Here is a 14,437-nt window from a genome sequence, read left to right as displayed (position 1 = left end):
CAGAAATGGATAATTATCTAACCTGTTGGAGGTAGACACGATTAAAAATATGCCTCCTCAGACTAATATAGGGGCCTTACAAACATTTTTAGGACTGGCAAACGGAACGGTTGGAAGTCATGCCTAAACGGAAGAAATATTAAACTTTCCTATGAAGTAAATCTCAAAGAGGGAGATGTTGTGACAAAAGTCATTGACACCCTGTGGGATTGGAAGAATGGACTAGCTGAACTCTTATAAAGAGTAGCATATTAGTTGAGACGGGGAAGTCGTAGAAAGTCATTGAGATCATTTGGAGTTTGTATTTATTGGAGTATCATGTTTAGTGAAGTAATTTGAAGTACATCATGTGAAGACAGTTGTGTCTATCCCCGCTTCATGACGGATAGAAGGATATAAAAAACATGACCTTGCTTTTATGAGTGCAACACCGTAACCACTACTCCATGTGCCTTCTTTTGTTATTATAGGATTTTGGCAGGATGGTAAAGGTAATACTATCACACCCCCACCATCAAATATTTTTACAAGTACTTTTCTTAACAGCAGAAGAGTGAATAGCAAAGTCAACATGAGCAGGATTTTAACACCACAAGGTATTTTGGATGATGGTTTAATGATGCTGCAAATTCTCTGCCCTTCATATATATCAATAACATTGTAGGGATTTAAATGTTATTTTGCAACTGAATATGAATAAAAACTATTGATAAATAGCTTAATTAAACTTCAAGGACTTGGATTATTATGGTGTGCATTCGTGAATACTTGAAGAATATGTTACTGCTGAGAGTATGTATCACATATCAGATTTTTTTTCATTCTAAAGAAGCTGTGACATTTGATTATCAGAACTCTTCGAATACAGAGTTAATTAGTGTAGGAACGTTACGGAATGAAAACCTTGTTTTCCTCTACTCAAAGAGATGAAAACATAAGCATAAAATTTGTCAGGTTATAAAAGTCAGTTTATATTCTAAGAGATAATAAAAAATCTTTCAAAGCTTTATACATGTAACTAACTTAATTGGAATAGTATGCCATGCTTCAGTGTTATATTAGCTAAGAGAAAATGATAAGGAAAAATTGTCTGATGTAATGTTCCAACAACAATAATACACATTTGGATTCTGATATCCAAATATCCAGTTGTAAAATCCAATTTCTTATGACTTCTGCGAATATCCTTTTCTTCTAATAATATAACCTTATAATGCTTGGTAGTTTGTAGTGCTTTTCAATCCTAATTGAATAGAAACATTGCAAACACTAAACTTACAGATGTTACCTAATATTTTTATGTCTAACTTCCCATAAAGAACCATAAAATCATCTTTATAATTGCTATCCTGATACTATGCCTAAACTCTCAATACAATGCTCAGAAAACCAACTTCTTCAAAACTAATAAATCTGCTAATCCATTTGGAATCAGGTAGACAACCATCAAACATTACATCTGTGACCTATTCCCAGCTATTTGCAAACTCTTTTAATTTTTCGCTGCTCTGTTCACAAATATCTCTGCGGAAATGTTGGAAAATAGAACTCTGTGACCTCTTTACCTTCAGAAAAATATAACCTTTCACCCACCATCTTGCTATCAAATTCTTTGATTTTAAACATATCTAAGCAGATAGAAACTATTATTAACCTCGCCAAACAACTAGAATCTCTTTCCTTACTATTTTCCAGTGGCCCTTTACTTATATATCAATTGCAAATGGTCTATGACCCTGAGATATTTGGAAGGCTTATCATAGATTATGGCATCGAAGCTTCTTTACCAACATGAATATGGGTCTATCCTTCAGTTCACAGTTTCATTACAGTTCACAGAATTTCTGCCAATGCTGAATATGTCATGCATGATTTTCAATACTAATTCTAATATTGTATCTGGATGGAACTAACACAATCTATTCTCTATCTTTTCTATTACACATTGATCACAGCAGAAATATAAAAGATTCCTACATATCTAAAGCATAGGAATGGATTTACAACATAATGGGAGCAGAATGTAATATCTGTAAACTTTAATAAACAACAACAGTGAAATACAACTAAAAATGCCAATTTATAAACCACTTATTATATGTGAGTTTGAAATATATATTTATCAAAAAGCAAAGCAAGAACAAATCTTTGCAGTAACAATAAAAGGAAAAAAAAAAAGAAAAAAAATCATGTCAGTTACTATATAATTTTCAAACTTTTGCTAGATTTTGTTTGGTCATAAATTTGAGACGTTCCTTATGTTTCTTCTTCTGAAGCAGATATTTCTAAAAATTACATATAAACATGAGAGAGAAAAAAAAAAAATGAAAAGAAAGCTCAACATAACTATTTTGTTTATTATAGCTGAGACTATATTAAGTAAAACTAAAAGAATGCTTCTATTGATATTTTCTGACATTTCACTTGATAACCTGTAATAAATATATTGATTTTACAACAAATAATCCCCATGGAATTGAAATTGTTAAATCTGATGTTTCCTTTTCACTATAATCACATATAAAGACACAAGTATAAACAACTTTATGATTCATTTATAGTTTCCTTTCAAACATTATATATTGCTGCAAACGGTTTAAGGTATTCAATAAAATTGGCAATTTATATCAGAAATATCAGGCAAGGATATACTTGGGGGTCTCTCATTATTATAAAATAGGAAATTTAATATCATAAAAATCAAAGAATAATTAATCTAGAAGATAGGAGACCATTCTGACACATTCTGCCTCCAACATTTCTACAGTAAAGAAAATTATTATTAACGATTATCTTCTTTAATGCCATGAATCACCCACTTTGCAGTGATTTCTGATATGGATTCCAAAATGCCAAATCTGCTAGTGACCTTCTTTTATATATGACACATTACTGATTGCAAACTTTGGAAAATCATAGCCAAAACCAAGAATTTTGCTGTTTATATTGATTTATCTTGGCTAAGTACAAGGTCAAAAGTTGTAGCAAAGAAGGGAAAAAACGGTCAACCGAATCGACTATGATGTACGACTGGTAATTGTTTTATGTACTCTTCCAATCTGCAACCACCCAGAGGAATTTAAACTCAAATTCAGAGGTATAAATCTAAATGTGAAGCTCAATAATCTACTGCTCTGCTGCATTAACTCTCTCCCATTGATTCTAATGCAGAGCTTTTCTTTTAATATGATATGAACATGCTCTCATGAAAGGAAACAAGCAAGCAGCACCCATGACCATTTACAGAGATTACAAGACAGGTGAGATAAAGATATCCTCAAAGTGGAGACTAAGTCTGGATATTTTGACAGGGCATTCTGCTAAAAGCACTCAAGGTGCTAGTTAGTGATGTTAAGCTGGACAGCAGATATTGACTTCCACTCAAATGGGCCTTGCTGTGATTTGAGCTTGAATTGTAAAGAACGAGAAGAAATACTGCTAAGCATCTGTTTGAATATATTTATAGTTTAGCCAATCCACTGCATTTGATTGACTCTTTATCATTCGTATAAAAAGGATGAAAGCAAAGTTGATGTTTACAGTGGGATTTGAACTCAGAACTTAGAGAGTCTAAATAAATATGAGAAAGAATTCTATTCGATCGATTAATGACTCCACTAAATTGCCACCTAAAGCTAAATACAATGGACTAAAAGATCTCACTGTTGATATACTATGTATACACCTGCATAAATATTGACTCTGCTTTTAATGAAACCATTTCTTTTATCAACCACCACTAACCTTAAACATTACCCTATCAATTCCCATGAGATAATGCTCCATTTCTTACTTTTCTTTCTTCAAAAATGATATTTTTCTTTTTTTACTTTTTATAAGTAACAATTCCTACCAGATGTTCAGTTAATATTAATGAAGACATTTTCTTCACTTTCCAACATAGTGCAGCATACATACATACATACACACACACACACATATTTATTTATATATGTATATCTGTGTGCGTCTTTGTATGTGGGTGTGTGTGTTAATGTATGTTAGTATATGTGTGCTTGTATGTGTATAAATATATATGTATAAGTACATTAAAGGTTACTTGTTAATAAGAACCCAGGGGTGAATAAAAGCTAAAGATGATGGTAAATACTAACAAATGTATTTATGACCAGCATGCAGATGTTTCATTTACAACTTATTAAATTTTTCTTGATAAAGCTAGAGCACTATGCACACTCACACACACACACATATATATATATGCATGTACGTGGGTGTGTGAATGAGAGAGAGAGTGCGCACACACACACACATATACATGTACGTGGGTGTGTGAGAGAGAGTGTGCGCACACACACACACATATATATATCTATAATTAATCCTCCAAAAACGAAGAAAAGACACAACAAGAAAAAACAACAATGCGCGGACGTGGTACATGCAAAGTATTAACAGACACTCACGGAAGGAAAGAAAGGTAGTTTTACATTTTGAGCAAAGCTCTTCTTCAGAAACAGGAGACAGAGGAAAGTCCAGGAGAAAAGGAAGGTGGAGGAAAACGATCACCAACGATCCACATGTAGTTACATTATGAAAAATATATATATGTGTGTGTGTGTGTGTGTGTGTGTGTGTGTGTGGAGGTGCAATGGCCCAGCGATTAGGGCAGTGCACTCGTGGTCAGAAGATTGTAGTTTCAATTCCCAGACCGGGTGTTGTGTGTGTGTTTATTGAGTGAAAACAGCTAAAGGCTCCACGAGGCTCCAGCAGGGGGTGGTGGCGACTCCTGTTGTACTCTTTTTCCCCAACTTTCTCTCACTCTTTCTTCCTGTTTCTTGAGTAACGCTGTGATGGACTGGCGTCCCTCCAGCTGGAGGGAAGGAACATACACCATAGAAACCGGGAAACCAGGCCCATGAGCCTTGCTAGGCTTTAAAAGGGTGCATAAAATAAAAAATACACATACGTGGTTGCATCACTGGTGTTGTAGCTGAATAACTGACTGTGGTGAATTTCAGTCCCACTATATTGCAATTTGAGCAATGTCCATCATTTCCAATCTCCCATGGAAATATGTCTAATTATGGTAAGTGTTACTTTATTTAGAAACAGGTAAGGGCATTCAACCACAGACAATGTGCTCATCAAGTTTCATTGACCCACACAAGAATGGATAAGTGGATGTTAAAACACTCATGGTGGTGACGAATCCTGAAAAGGTGTTTGAAATTTAGTCTTTATGTTCACATATTTCTATTCATCTAATACTATCCTTCAATAGTTCAAATTTAATGTTAGATATAATTTTCACAGCTACTGACATGCTAGTATGATTGACCCTATGACCTTATGGTTGGGACAACCAGTTACTTTAATAAAGCAAATAAATTGAAGTAGTTTTTTTTTTCCTACATAATTACTTACAAAATTTATTAAGGTCTCATTTTTCTCAGAACATCTCAATAACACTGACAGAAGACAAGGACGTAAAAAGATCCGTATATTTTTTTGTTTTCTACTATAATCCACTGATAGATATCTTATATAGTGCATAATATAATGTAACAAAACTTGAGTTAGAAAATAAGAATAACTGGAAATGTAGATGATTATATCAGTGCTGCTAACTAATTTGGAAGTTGACAAAAGAACTGCCAAATCACTTTTGTAGTTAATTCAGATTATTACGAGAGAAGTTTTAATTAACTTCAGTTTGAAAGATGATTATTTCATCGTTATATTTCTGAGTGTTTTACACCTATTGTTAGTGCTTTGGTGTTATTCAAATAAAAGCAAAAATTCTCAGTTGAAAATGTGTAGTCAATGACATGTTAAAGAACATGAAATCTATTTATTCAGAATTCATACAATGATTACTCAATTAATAAATACTGCTAATGAAACCTCCTCAAAGAGAAATAGTTCTTTACAGAAAATTACGTCTCAATAAACTATGGAATTTGTGTAAGATTAAAAAACAAAATTATTACAATGCTAAACCTCAAACTAGCTTTTATTTCAGGAAGGAAAAAAAAAAAATACAGAATAGATATCAGAAAGAGAAACTTGCCATAGAAAATATAACAGAAACAAACAAATCTGAATTATTTTCAATTTAACAACAGAAATAGTTCATAAAATAAAGTACTACCTCAAAATGGAAAAAAGATAAAATATTTGAAAAAAAAAAAAAATTACTGTAGCAGATTCTGGAAATTAAACTAATTTCTAATGAATATCCTTGACATGGAGGTGATTTCAAATCAATATTGATTTCTTACTTAGGCATAATGTGACAAATTCATAAGATAAGGGAAATAATATTAAGCAATCTTTATTCTTTTCTCAGTAAATTTAGTTGGATTGGTGCTAATCAAGAATCAAAAGTAGGAACACTTATTATCACATAAACACTAATTTAAATCACTAAGCCTTTCATTTTTTTAACCATTTGGCATTCAGATCACTCTGGTTATTGTAATACTTATTTATTTACATTGTTTTGAATTAATCTCACATTATCTCATAGCTTTGAGATTTTGATGATGTAATGGTTTATCTCTAGAATGATATTATAGGGTAAAAGTAACAGGTCATATCTGGCCAGTTTGAACATAAAACAAGAAGAATATTTGGGATGAACAAGGCCAGTTTAAATGCTTAATGTTTAATGGCATGTGAGTGTTGTAGAATCCTTGATTCAGGCGATTATCTCCCCTCCTCAAATTGTGTAGTCTTAACTGCATTACTGTGCAAATAAGAAATATCCACTTAAAATTTCATTACCCTTAACTGTGGAAAACAGTTTTATATACCAATCTATCTTTTGTAGAGGAATGTCATGTTTGAGACTATTTTTTCTTGAGACATGTCAAGTTTACTGAAGTAAAGTGATTTGCAGAAAATACCAATTCTATTTTTTGCAAGACATTTTAGTATCATTACTAGAATTACCATGAAATTCAACTTTACAGTTTAAATGTTTAGCATTCTGATTACTTTCTCAAATGTAGAATTTATTTCTTCTTTTATTCTTTTACGCATTTCAGTCATTTAACTGCAGCCATGCTGGAGCACTGACTGAAAGGGTTTTGGTCAAAGAAATTGATCCCAGGACTTGGACTTATTCTTCATAAGCCTAGAACGTATTTTATTGGTCTCTTTTGACAAAAGGCTAAGTTACAGGGACAAACTCAGACATGAAAACATACACACATAAATATATATATATATATATATTATTTTTTTCACCAAAAATTTGGCAAAAGAATATAGTATCTGTTAACAATCTTAGCAAAAAACTCACATAGGTCAATTTCATTATTATTATTATTATTATTATTGTTGTAATAAAGTATTTTCAACAGATCAGTTTTGAGCTCTATTTAAAGTTTATATATATGACCTTGCTCTAATTGCGGAGTCACTATCAGAACTAGAGGAGAAGTTTCAGGTGTGGAAGCAAGGTCTAGAATTGAAGGGCCTTAGAGTCAACCTAGCTAAAACCAAAATCTTAATAAGTAGGAAGGTAGATAAAACACAAACCCCTTCAGGTAGATGGCCCTGCTCAGTATGTAGAAAAGGAGTAGGTAGTAACTCTATAAGATGTACCCGGTGCAAGCTATGGACACATAAGAGGTGCAGCAACATCAAAGGCAGGTTAACTAGCAAGTTAGTTTTTGTTTGTGGCAGATGTTCAGGTGCAATAAAGACTGCAAACAAACAGGAAACAACTTCTATCTCATTCCAGGGTGAAAAACTAGAGGTAGTCGATAGCTTCCGCTATCTGGGCGACCAAGTTAGTAGTGGGGGTGGGTGCGCTGAAAGTGTAGCTGCTAGAATAAGAATAGCCTGGGCAAAGTTTAGAGAGCTCTTACCCCTGCTGGCGACAAAGGGACTCTCACTCAGAGTAAAAGGCAGACTGTATGACGCATGCGTACGAACAACCATGCTACATGGCAGTGAAACATGGGCTGTAACTGCTGAGGACATACGTAAGCTCGCAAGGAATGAAGCCAGTATGCTCCGTTGGATGTGTAATGTCAATGTGAATACCCGTCAGAGTGTAAGTATCTTGAGAGAAAAGCTGAACATTAGAAGCATCAGTTGTGGCGTGCAAGAGAGACGATTGCGCTGGTATGGACATGTGGTGAGAATGGAGGAGGATAGCTGCGTGAAAAAGTGCCACACCCTAACAGTTGAGGGAACCCGTGGAAGAGGTAGGCCCAGGAAGACCTGGGCTGAGGTGGTGAGGCAAGACCTTCGTACATTGGGCCTCACCGAGGCGATGACTACGGACCGAGACCTTTGGAAATGGGCTGTGCGTGAGAAGACCCGGCAAGCCAAGTAAGATCGTTGCCAGTGCCCCTGGACTGGTTCTTGTGCGGGTGGCACATGAGATGCACCATTTTGAGCGTGGCCGTTGCCAGTACCGCCTGACTGGCTCCTGTAGGATTTTCGAGCGAGATCGTTGCCAGTGCCCCTGGACTGGCTTGTGCGGGTGGCACATAAAAGACACCATTTCGAGCGTGGCCGTTTTCGTGCGGGTGACACGTAAAAGCACCCACTACACTCTCTGAGTGGTTGGCGTTAGGAAGGGCATCCAGCTGTAGAAACTCTGCCAAATCAGACTGGAGCCTGGTGTTGCCATCCGGTTTCACCAGTCCTCAGTCAAATCGTCCAACCCATGCTAGCATGGAAAGCGGACGTTAAACGATGATGATGATGATGATGATGATATATATATATATATTATATATATTATATATATATATATATATATATATATATATATATATATATATATATATATATATATATATGTGTATGTATATGTACACGAGAGGCTTCTTTCGATTTCTGTCCACCAAATCCACTCACAAGGTTTGGCTGTTATAGCAGCTAGTGTTTGGATTGTTTGGAAGTAGTTGAAAAGAGCATTATCTTTTGAAAAATTGGAAAAGGATTATATCTCTGACTTAATAGAATTTTACATGGTATGACCATTAGAAGTCTTGTACTCTACATATACAGAATATCAACTGAGCAATGCAAAGTTAGCAATTGCTTTTTTTGTACTCGATGTCTATAGATGAAAATGTCAGTGATACTCTACACCGTCATTTTGTAAAATTATAATGTCTGACATATTATATATATATATTTCCATTACACACAAAAGAAATATGATTGATTTGTTGTCAGATATTTCCATGAAATAAAGACGATCTTCGATTTAGTAAAACCGAGGATATGTGATACTTACATGGCCTAAAGACAATGATGTGTGACATGAGACACAACCATTACCGTCTAAAGATGAATGTTATCTGTAATGTATTCATCATTCAGATACTAACGGAGACTATGACAGCAAAATCTTCCATTAGAGGAAACTAACAACATTCTATACATAAGAGATATAGACAACAGATCAAGCATGGACTGGTCAGCATTAATTGGATAAAATTTGGAAAATGTACCACAAAATGATACTAAAGATAAATAATTCCATGCTGCAGCAGAACTCATCTTGATAATACTAAAACTCTAGGGATTTTTGTGAGTAACTGAAATATCTCAGAAATAGTATATTTTATATTAATTTTTTTTTACATTACTCTTTACTCTTTTACTTGTTTCAGTCATTTGACTGTGGCCATGCTGGAGCACCGCCTTTAGTCGAGCAAATCGACCCCAGGACTTATTCTTTGTAAGCCTAGTATTTATTCTATCGGTCTCTTTTCCTGAACCGCTAAATTACGGGGACGTAAACACACCAGCATTGGTTGTCAAGCGATGTTGAGGGGACAAACACAGACACACAGTATAAATGTTTATACTGGAGCCTCTGGCATGAATGCCAAGCAAAACAGCATGTGGTTTCCAAATTTCTGGCAGAGTGAATTGTGTCATTATGCTCTTTTTCTCACAGACAGTGCCCAACTGACCCTACTATACTGTGTAGTTGACAAAATTAAAAACAAACAATGCACATACACAAAATTCATACTTTGCCCGTCATTGGAATCACGTGTTCCAACATGACAACGCCCATGCCCATACTGCCAGATTGACAACAGACTTCTTCCAACAGCACAACATTCAGACACTGCCATGGCGTGCCTTCAGTCAGGACTTGGACCTCACAGAGCATCAGTCAGACAAAATCCAAAGAAGGCTAAATGACATCTGTTCAAGGCCGACAACTGCAACACAACTCACAGCAAGTTTTAACAGTGTGGGCTTCATCAATCGTTTGGTGCATTCAATGTACAGAGATGCCTGGCAGTGGTCACGTGAGATACTGGATTCATCTTTTTGGATTCAAAACACTCCGTCATCACATGACACCATGTGACATCAAACATGTTTCAGGAAATGACCTTTTATCATTAGGAAAGTAAGAACGGCTTCTTAATTAGCACTCTTCAATCAATGCTATGGCAGTCTGTTAATAAACCAGTTTCTATTTAGTATGTGTGCAATGCTTCTTTCATGATTCAGTATATTTAGGGTGTTCCAGTTTAAAACTTCCTCCTCTCTTTTTTTCTCTCCTTCAGTTTCTACCTTCTTATGAATTAAATTTGTTTTGATATGCTCTGACTATCTTAAATCTTTGTAAACTTTTAAATAGGTTTCATTTCCTTTTGGTCTGATGTATTAGCACCACAAATATACTAAAGGTTCATTCAACGATGGTTTCAATGAATAAATTAAAGGTGAAAGGTAGATGAGGAGTAGGGAAGAAGAGGAGGCTTGCAGTGAAACTGTGGGAGTCAGTGCTACAAACTATTGCTTGATTCAATAACCTATTTTTCTATGCGCTTGACTAAATTATTAATTTTGTACTTCCTTTATACAAACTTTGTCTTTTCCAGTGATTGTCGAGAGGTTAGGAAACAAAATCATAGATTCATCTCTGTTATTATTTTCAGCAGTTTAACTGATGTCTACATTTATGCTTGTGTGAAATGCAGGTGTGACTGTCTGGTTAAGAAGCTTGCTTCGGAACCATGTGGTCTGGAGTTCAATCCCACTGTTTGACACCCTGGGCAAGTGTCTTCTATACAGCTCTGGGCTAATCAATGTGTTGTGAGTGGATATGGCCAATTTAAAAGCTGAAGGTTTAAGGTAGCGTTTCTCAACTGGGGTTCCCCGAAACCCCAGGGTTTTACAAAAGGTTCTTTGGGGTTCTATGAGAAAGAGTGAGATAATTTCATGATCGTAATATTACTATACATGCACAACATATTATTGGATATTGTAATATTGTAATATAGACATCATTCTATCTAACCTATTATGTTATCAAAGAAATATAACAACCATTGGGGATAAATTTAGTGATGTTTGTAATTTATGGACACCATACATATATATGTATATGTGTGTGTGTGTGTGCGTATATATGATATTTACCATGTGAACTACAATGAAAAATGTATGAGAAAGATTTAGTATATAATTTTTTTTTTGTGCAGGGGTTTCTTGAGATATGTAATTTATTTTAAGGTTTACACAAGGGTAAACAGGTTGAGGAATATTGGTTTAAGGGTTAACTGCCATTTGGTAATTATGATGCATCCTCTCCAAACAGGGACAATTTTAATTAATCAAGAATCAACGTAGTGTGCTATATGATAGATCTGTATTTGTGTATGGCATTCAAATACATACCATTAGCCACTTTGAGTTATGCCTCAGATCTTTATTTCATTTGAATTATGCATACAAATATTTGGTTCATAAATCAACGAACATGCATTTTAAGAATTTTAAAATTCCAGGAAATATTAAGTGCAGATTTACTCACAAGGAACAACTGATAAAAGAACTGGTGAGACTGTTTTAAGAAAACATATTTTGTAATACGGATTCTAAGAAATTCTCATAAATCTGGCATTTGTAATCTTCTGGCAAATGCATACATACATACATATATACATACACACACTATGTTCATGCATACATACATGCTTACATACATTCATACATTCTTCTTACATACATTTGTACGTACATACATACATACATACATATACGATATGCACACAGACATAAACATGCATACTGACAAAGAAACTAATTTTATTTATTATAAAGGAAGAATATAAATAGGATGAATTTCATGATAAATAAAAGGACATCCACATTTCCATTTTTGTAAAGGTAATTTAATGTTATTGACACAAAATAATGATTTAATGCTGAAGAATACTTTGAGGTGGAACTAAGGATAATGTTATAACATCTAGGGTTTGGATTGTTTGGAAGTAGTTGAAAAGAGCATTATGTTTTGAAAAATAGAATTTTACATGGTATGACCATTAGAAGTCTTGTACTCTACATATACAGAATATCAACTGAACAATGCAAAGTTAGCAATTGCTTTTTTTGTACTCGATGTCTATAGATGAAAAAGTCAGTGATACTCTACACCGTCATTTTGTAAAATTATAATGTCTGACATATTATATATATATATTTCCATTACACACAAAAGAAATATGATTGATTTGTTGTCAGATATTTCCATGAAATAAAGACGATCTTCGATTTAGTAAAACCGAGGATATGTGATACTTACATGGCCTAAAGACAATGATGTGTGACATGAGACAAAACCATTACCGTCTAAAGATGAATGTTATCTGTAATGTATTCATCGTTCAGATACTGACGGAGACTATGACAGCAAAATCTTCCATTAGAGGAAACTAACAACATTCTATACATAACAGATATAGACAACAGATCAAGCATGGACTGGTCAGCATTAATTGGATAAAATTTGGAAAATGTACCACAAAATGATACTAAAGATAAATAGTTCCATGCCACAATAGAATTCGTTATGTCTTAAAGAGAGACAGTGCTGCATGTTAATAAAATTTATGAACAAATTGTAAATTATGGATATAAGAAAATAGTTAAATCAGAAAATGAAAAGACCTTGGAACGTGCAAGTCAATGAAACTCCAGCATATGAGTAAATAGTGAAAAATGAAAATAATTAGCAACTACTGAATGTAACAGGAAATGCTATAATATTGTTAATTAGGAGGAAAATTAACCAAAATGATAACGAAAGTGTGTCCTTGAATGGAGTAATACTGATGTCATCTTTCAGTGAGACAAATACAGGACTAACACATGCACAGGTTCGGGTTTACTTCATTATTGTTAGTAAATTGGTTAAATATCTAACTAATTAATTAACTGATTGTTTGATTAATATGATGGTTAAGCAATTGATCACCTGTTTGTTTGTAGTCATAATTCTTTCATCGCAACTTTCCCAAGACACAACAAAATTTGTTTCAACACATGAATTCATGTCAAGAATCTTGCAAGCCAAATACAAAAGTGTAGCAAGAATTATAAGAGTAGTCCCTAGTAAAAAGTAAACCACTCTAGCTAGCATTCATTGACTTCAACAATAAGGTATCATATTTTGTAGTTTGATGGTTGTATGGAAATTAAATATAGATGAATGGATTTTAAAAGCAGTTCATCCAACTAAATGTTACAGTCCCTTGTTACCCCTTTATCAGGTTTAGTCTCATCAGATCAAATCTCAATACTTCTTCCAATTCTTCCTTGATATTTCTCTCTAACAAAGTAGTTGTTGGTAAGTTGAGAGTTATCAACCAGCAAGCAGGGAGATTTCTATTAGGACTCAGTTCTCAGTATCATCCCATAGATTATAATTCTTAAGACTATGACAATAGAGTTTAAGACTGGTTGTCCATAGGGACTTCAGTATGCCAATGATATAGTTTGCTTAGCTGAATCTGTCTCAGAATTATTTGTGAAGTGATTCTTAATTTAGAAGTAAAAACTTGAATCAAGATATCTAAAAGAAACTTAGGTACGACAAAAGTTTTAGCAAGTAAGAATGAAGGTGGGTTCTGCACAGCCATCTTCACCAAATGTCGCTCACAAGGCATTGGTCAACTCAAAGTTACTGTACATCTGATGCAATATTATGAATAAAATTGTCGTTTACAAAATACATTAAAGAAAAATGATGAAAGAGATAAGCAAAGAAGAACTGAAAGAAATACAAGCAAATCAATTGAAAATATAAAGTTTACTTACTTAGATTAACGAAACGTTTACTAAATTCATAAGTGATATTGAAACCTCTTCGTTCAAACTTAAAATCAGCATTTGCATCAAATGCATGGTGGTCAAAACTGACTCGTCCACTTCTAGTTTTAAATTCAATATAAAGTGCTTCCTTTGAAGAGAATAATGTCAAGTTCTTGTAATGTCCACAGAATACTCCAATGACAGGATCCTCTTTACTATACCCGTCATATATTTTGACGTAGTCAAACGGACAACTGAAAGAGAAAATTTAGACAAAATGAGTACATGGATTTAATTAAGCTAATTTTAAGAAGTAATCTTTAAATTTTTTATTTTCAAACTTCAGAAATGAGCAAACTAGAACTTTTTGAAGTAT

The 14,437-nt window shown here is 34.0% G+C and overlaps 1 protein-coding gene across 22 annotated transcripts in view; it reads right to left on the bottom strand.

Annotated features, from left to right (window-relative positions):
* Positions 1-14,437, bottom strand: part of LOC106869227 (tolloid-like protein 2) — a 1,141,949-nt gene that overhangs the window by 429,336 nt on the left and 698,176 nt on the right. For all 22 annotated transcript variants that reach the window (XM_089358367.1, XM_089358378.1, XM_089358375.1 and 19 more), the window contains one exon: positions 14,068-14,315. In XM_089358367.1, coding sequence (XP_089214493.1) covers positions 14,068-14,315 — 248 coding nt within the window. The remainder of the gene's footprint in view (positions 1-14,067; positions 14,316-14,437) is intronic.

This window comes from Octopus bimaculoides, chromosome 10 (genome assembly GCF_046866305.1).
Source record: "Octopus bimaculoides isolate indiv1 chromosome 10, ASM4686630v1, whole genome shotgun sequence".
In the NCBI taxonomy this organism is placed as follows: domain Eukaryota; kingdom Metazoa; phylum Mollusca; class Cephalopoda; order Octopoda; family Octopodidae; genus Octopus; species Octopus bimaculoides.
Note: the sequence above shows the minus strand (reverse complement) of the source record. Positions and strands in the feature narration are given on the sequence as shown.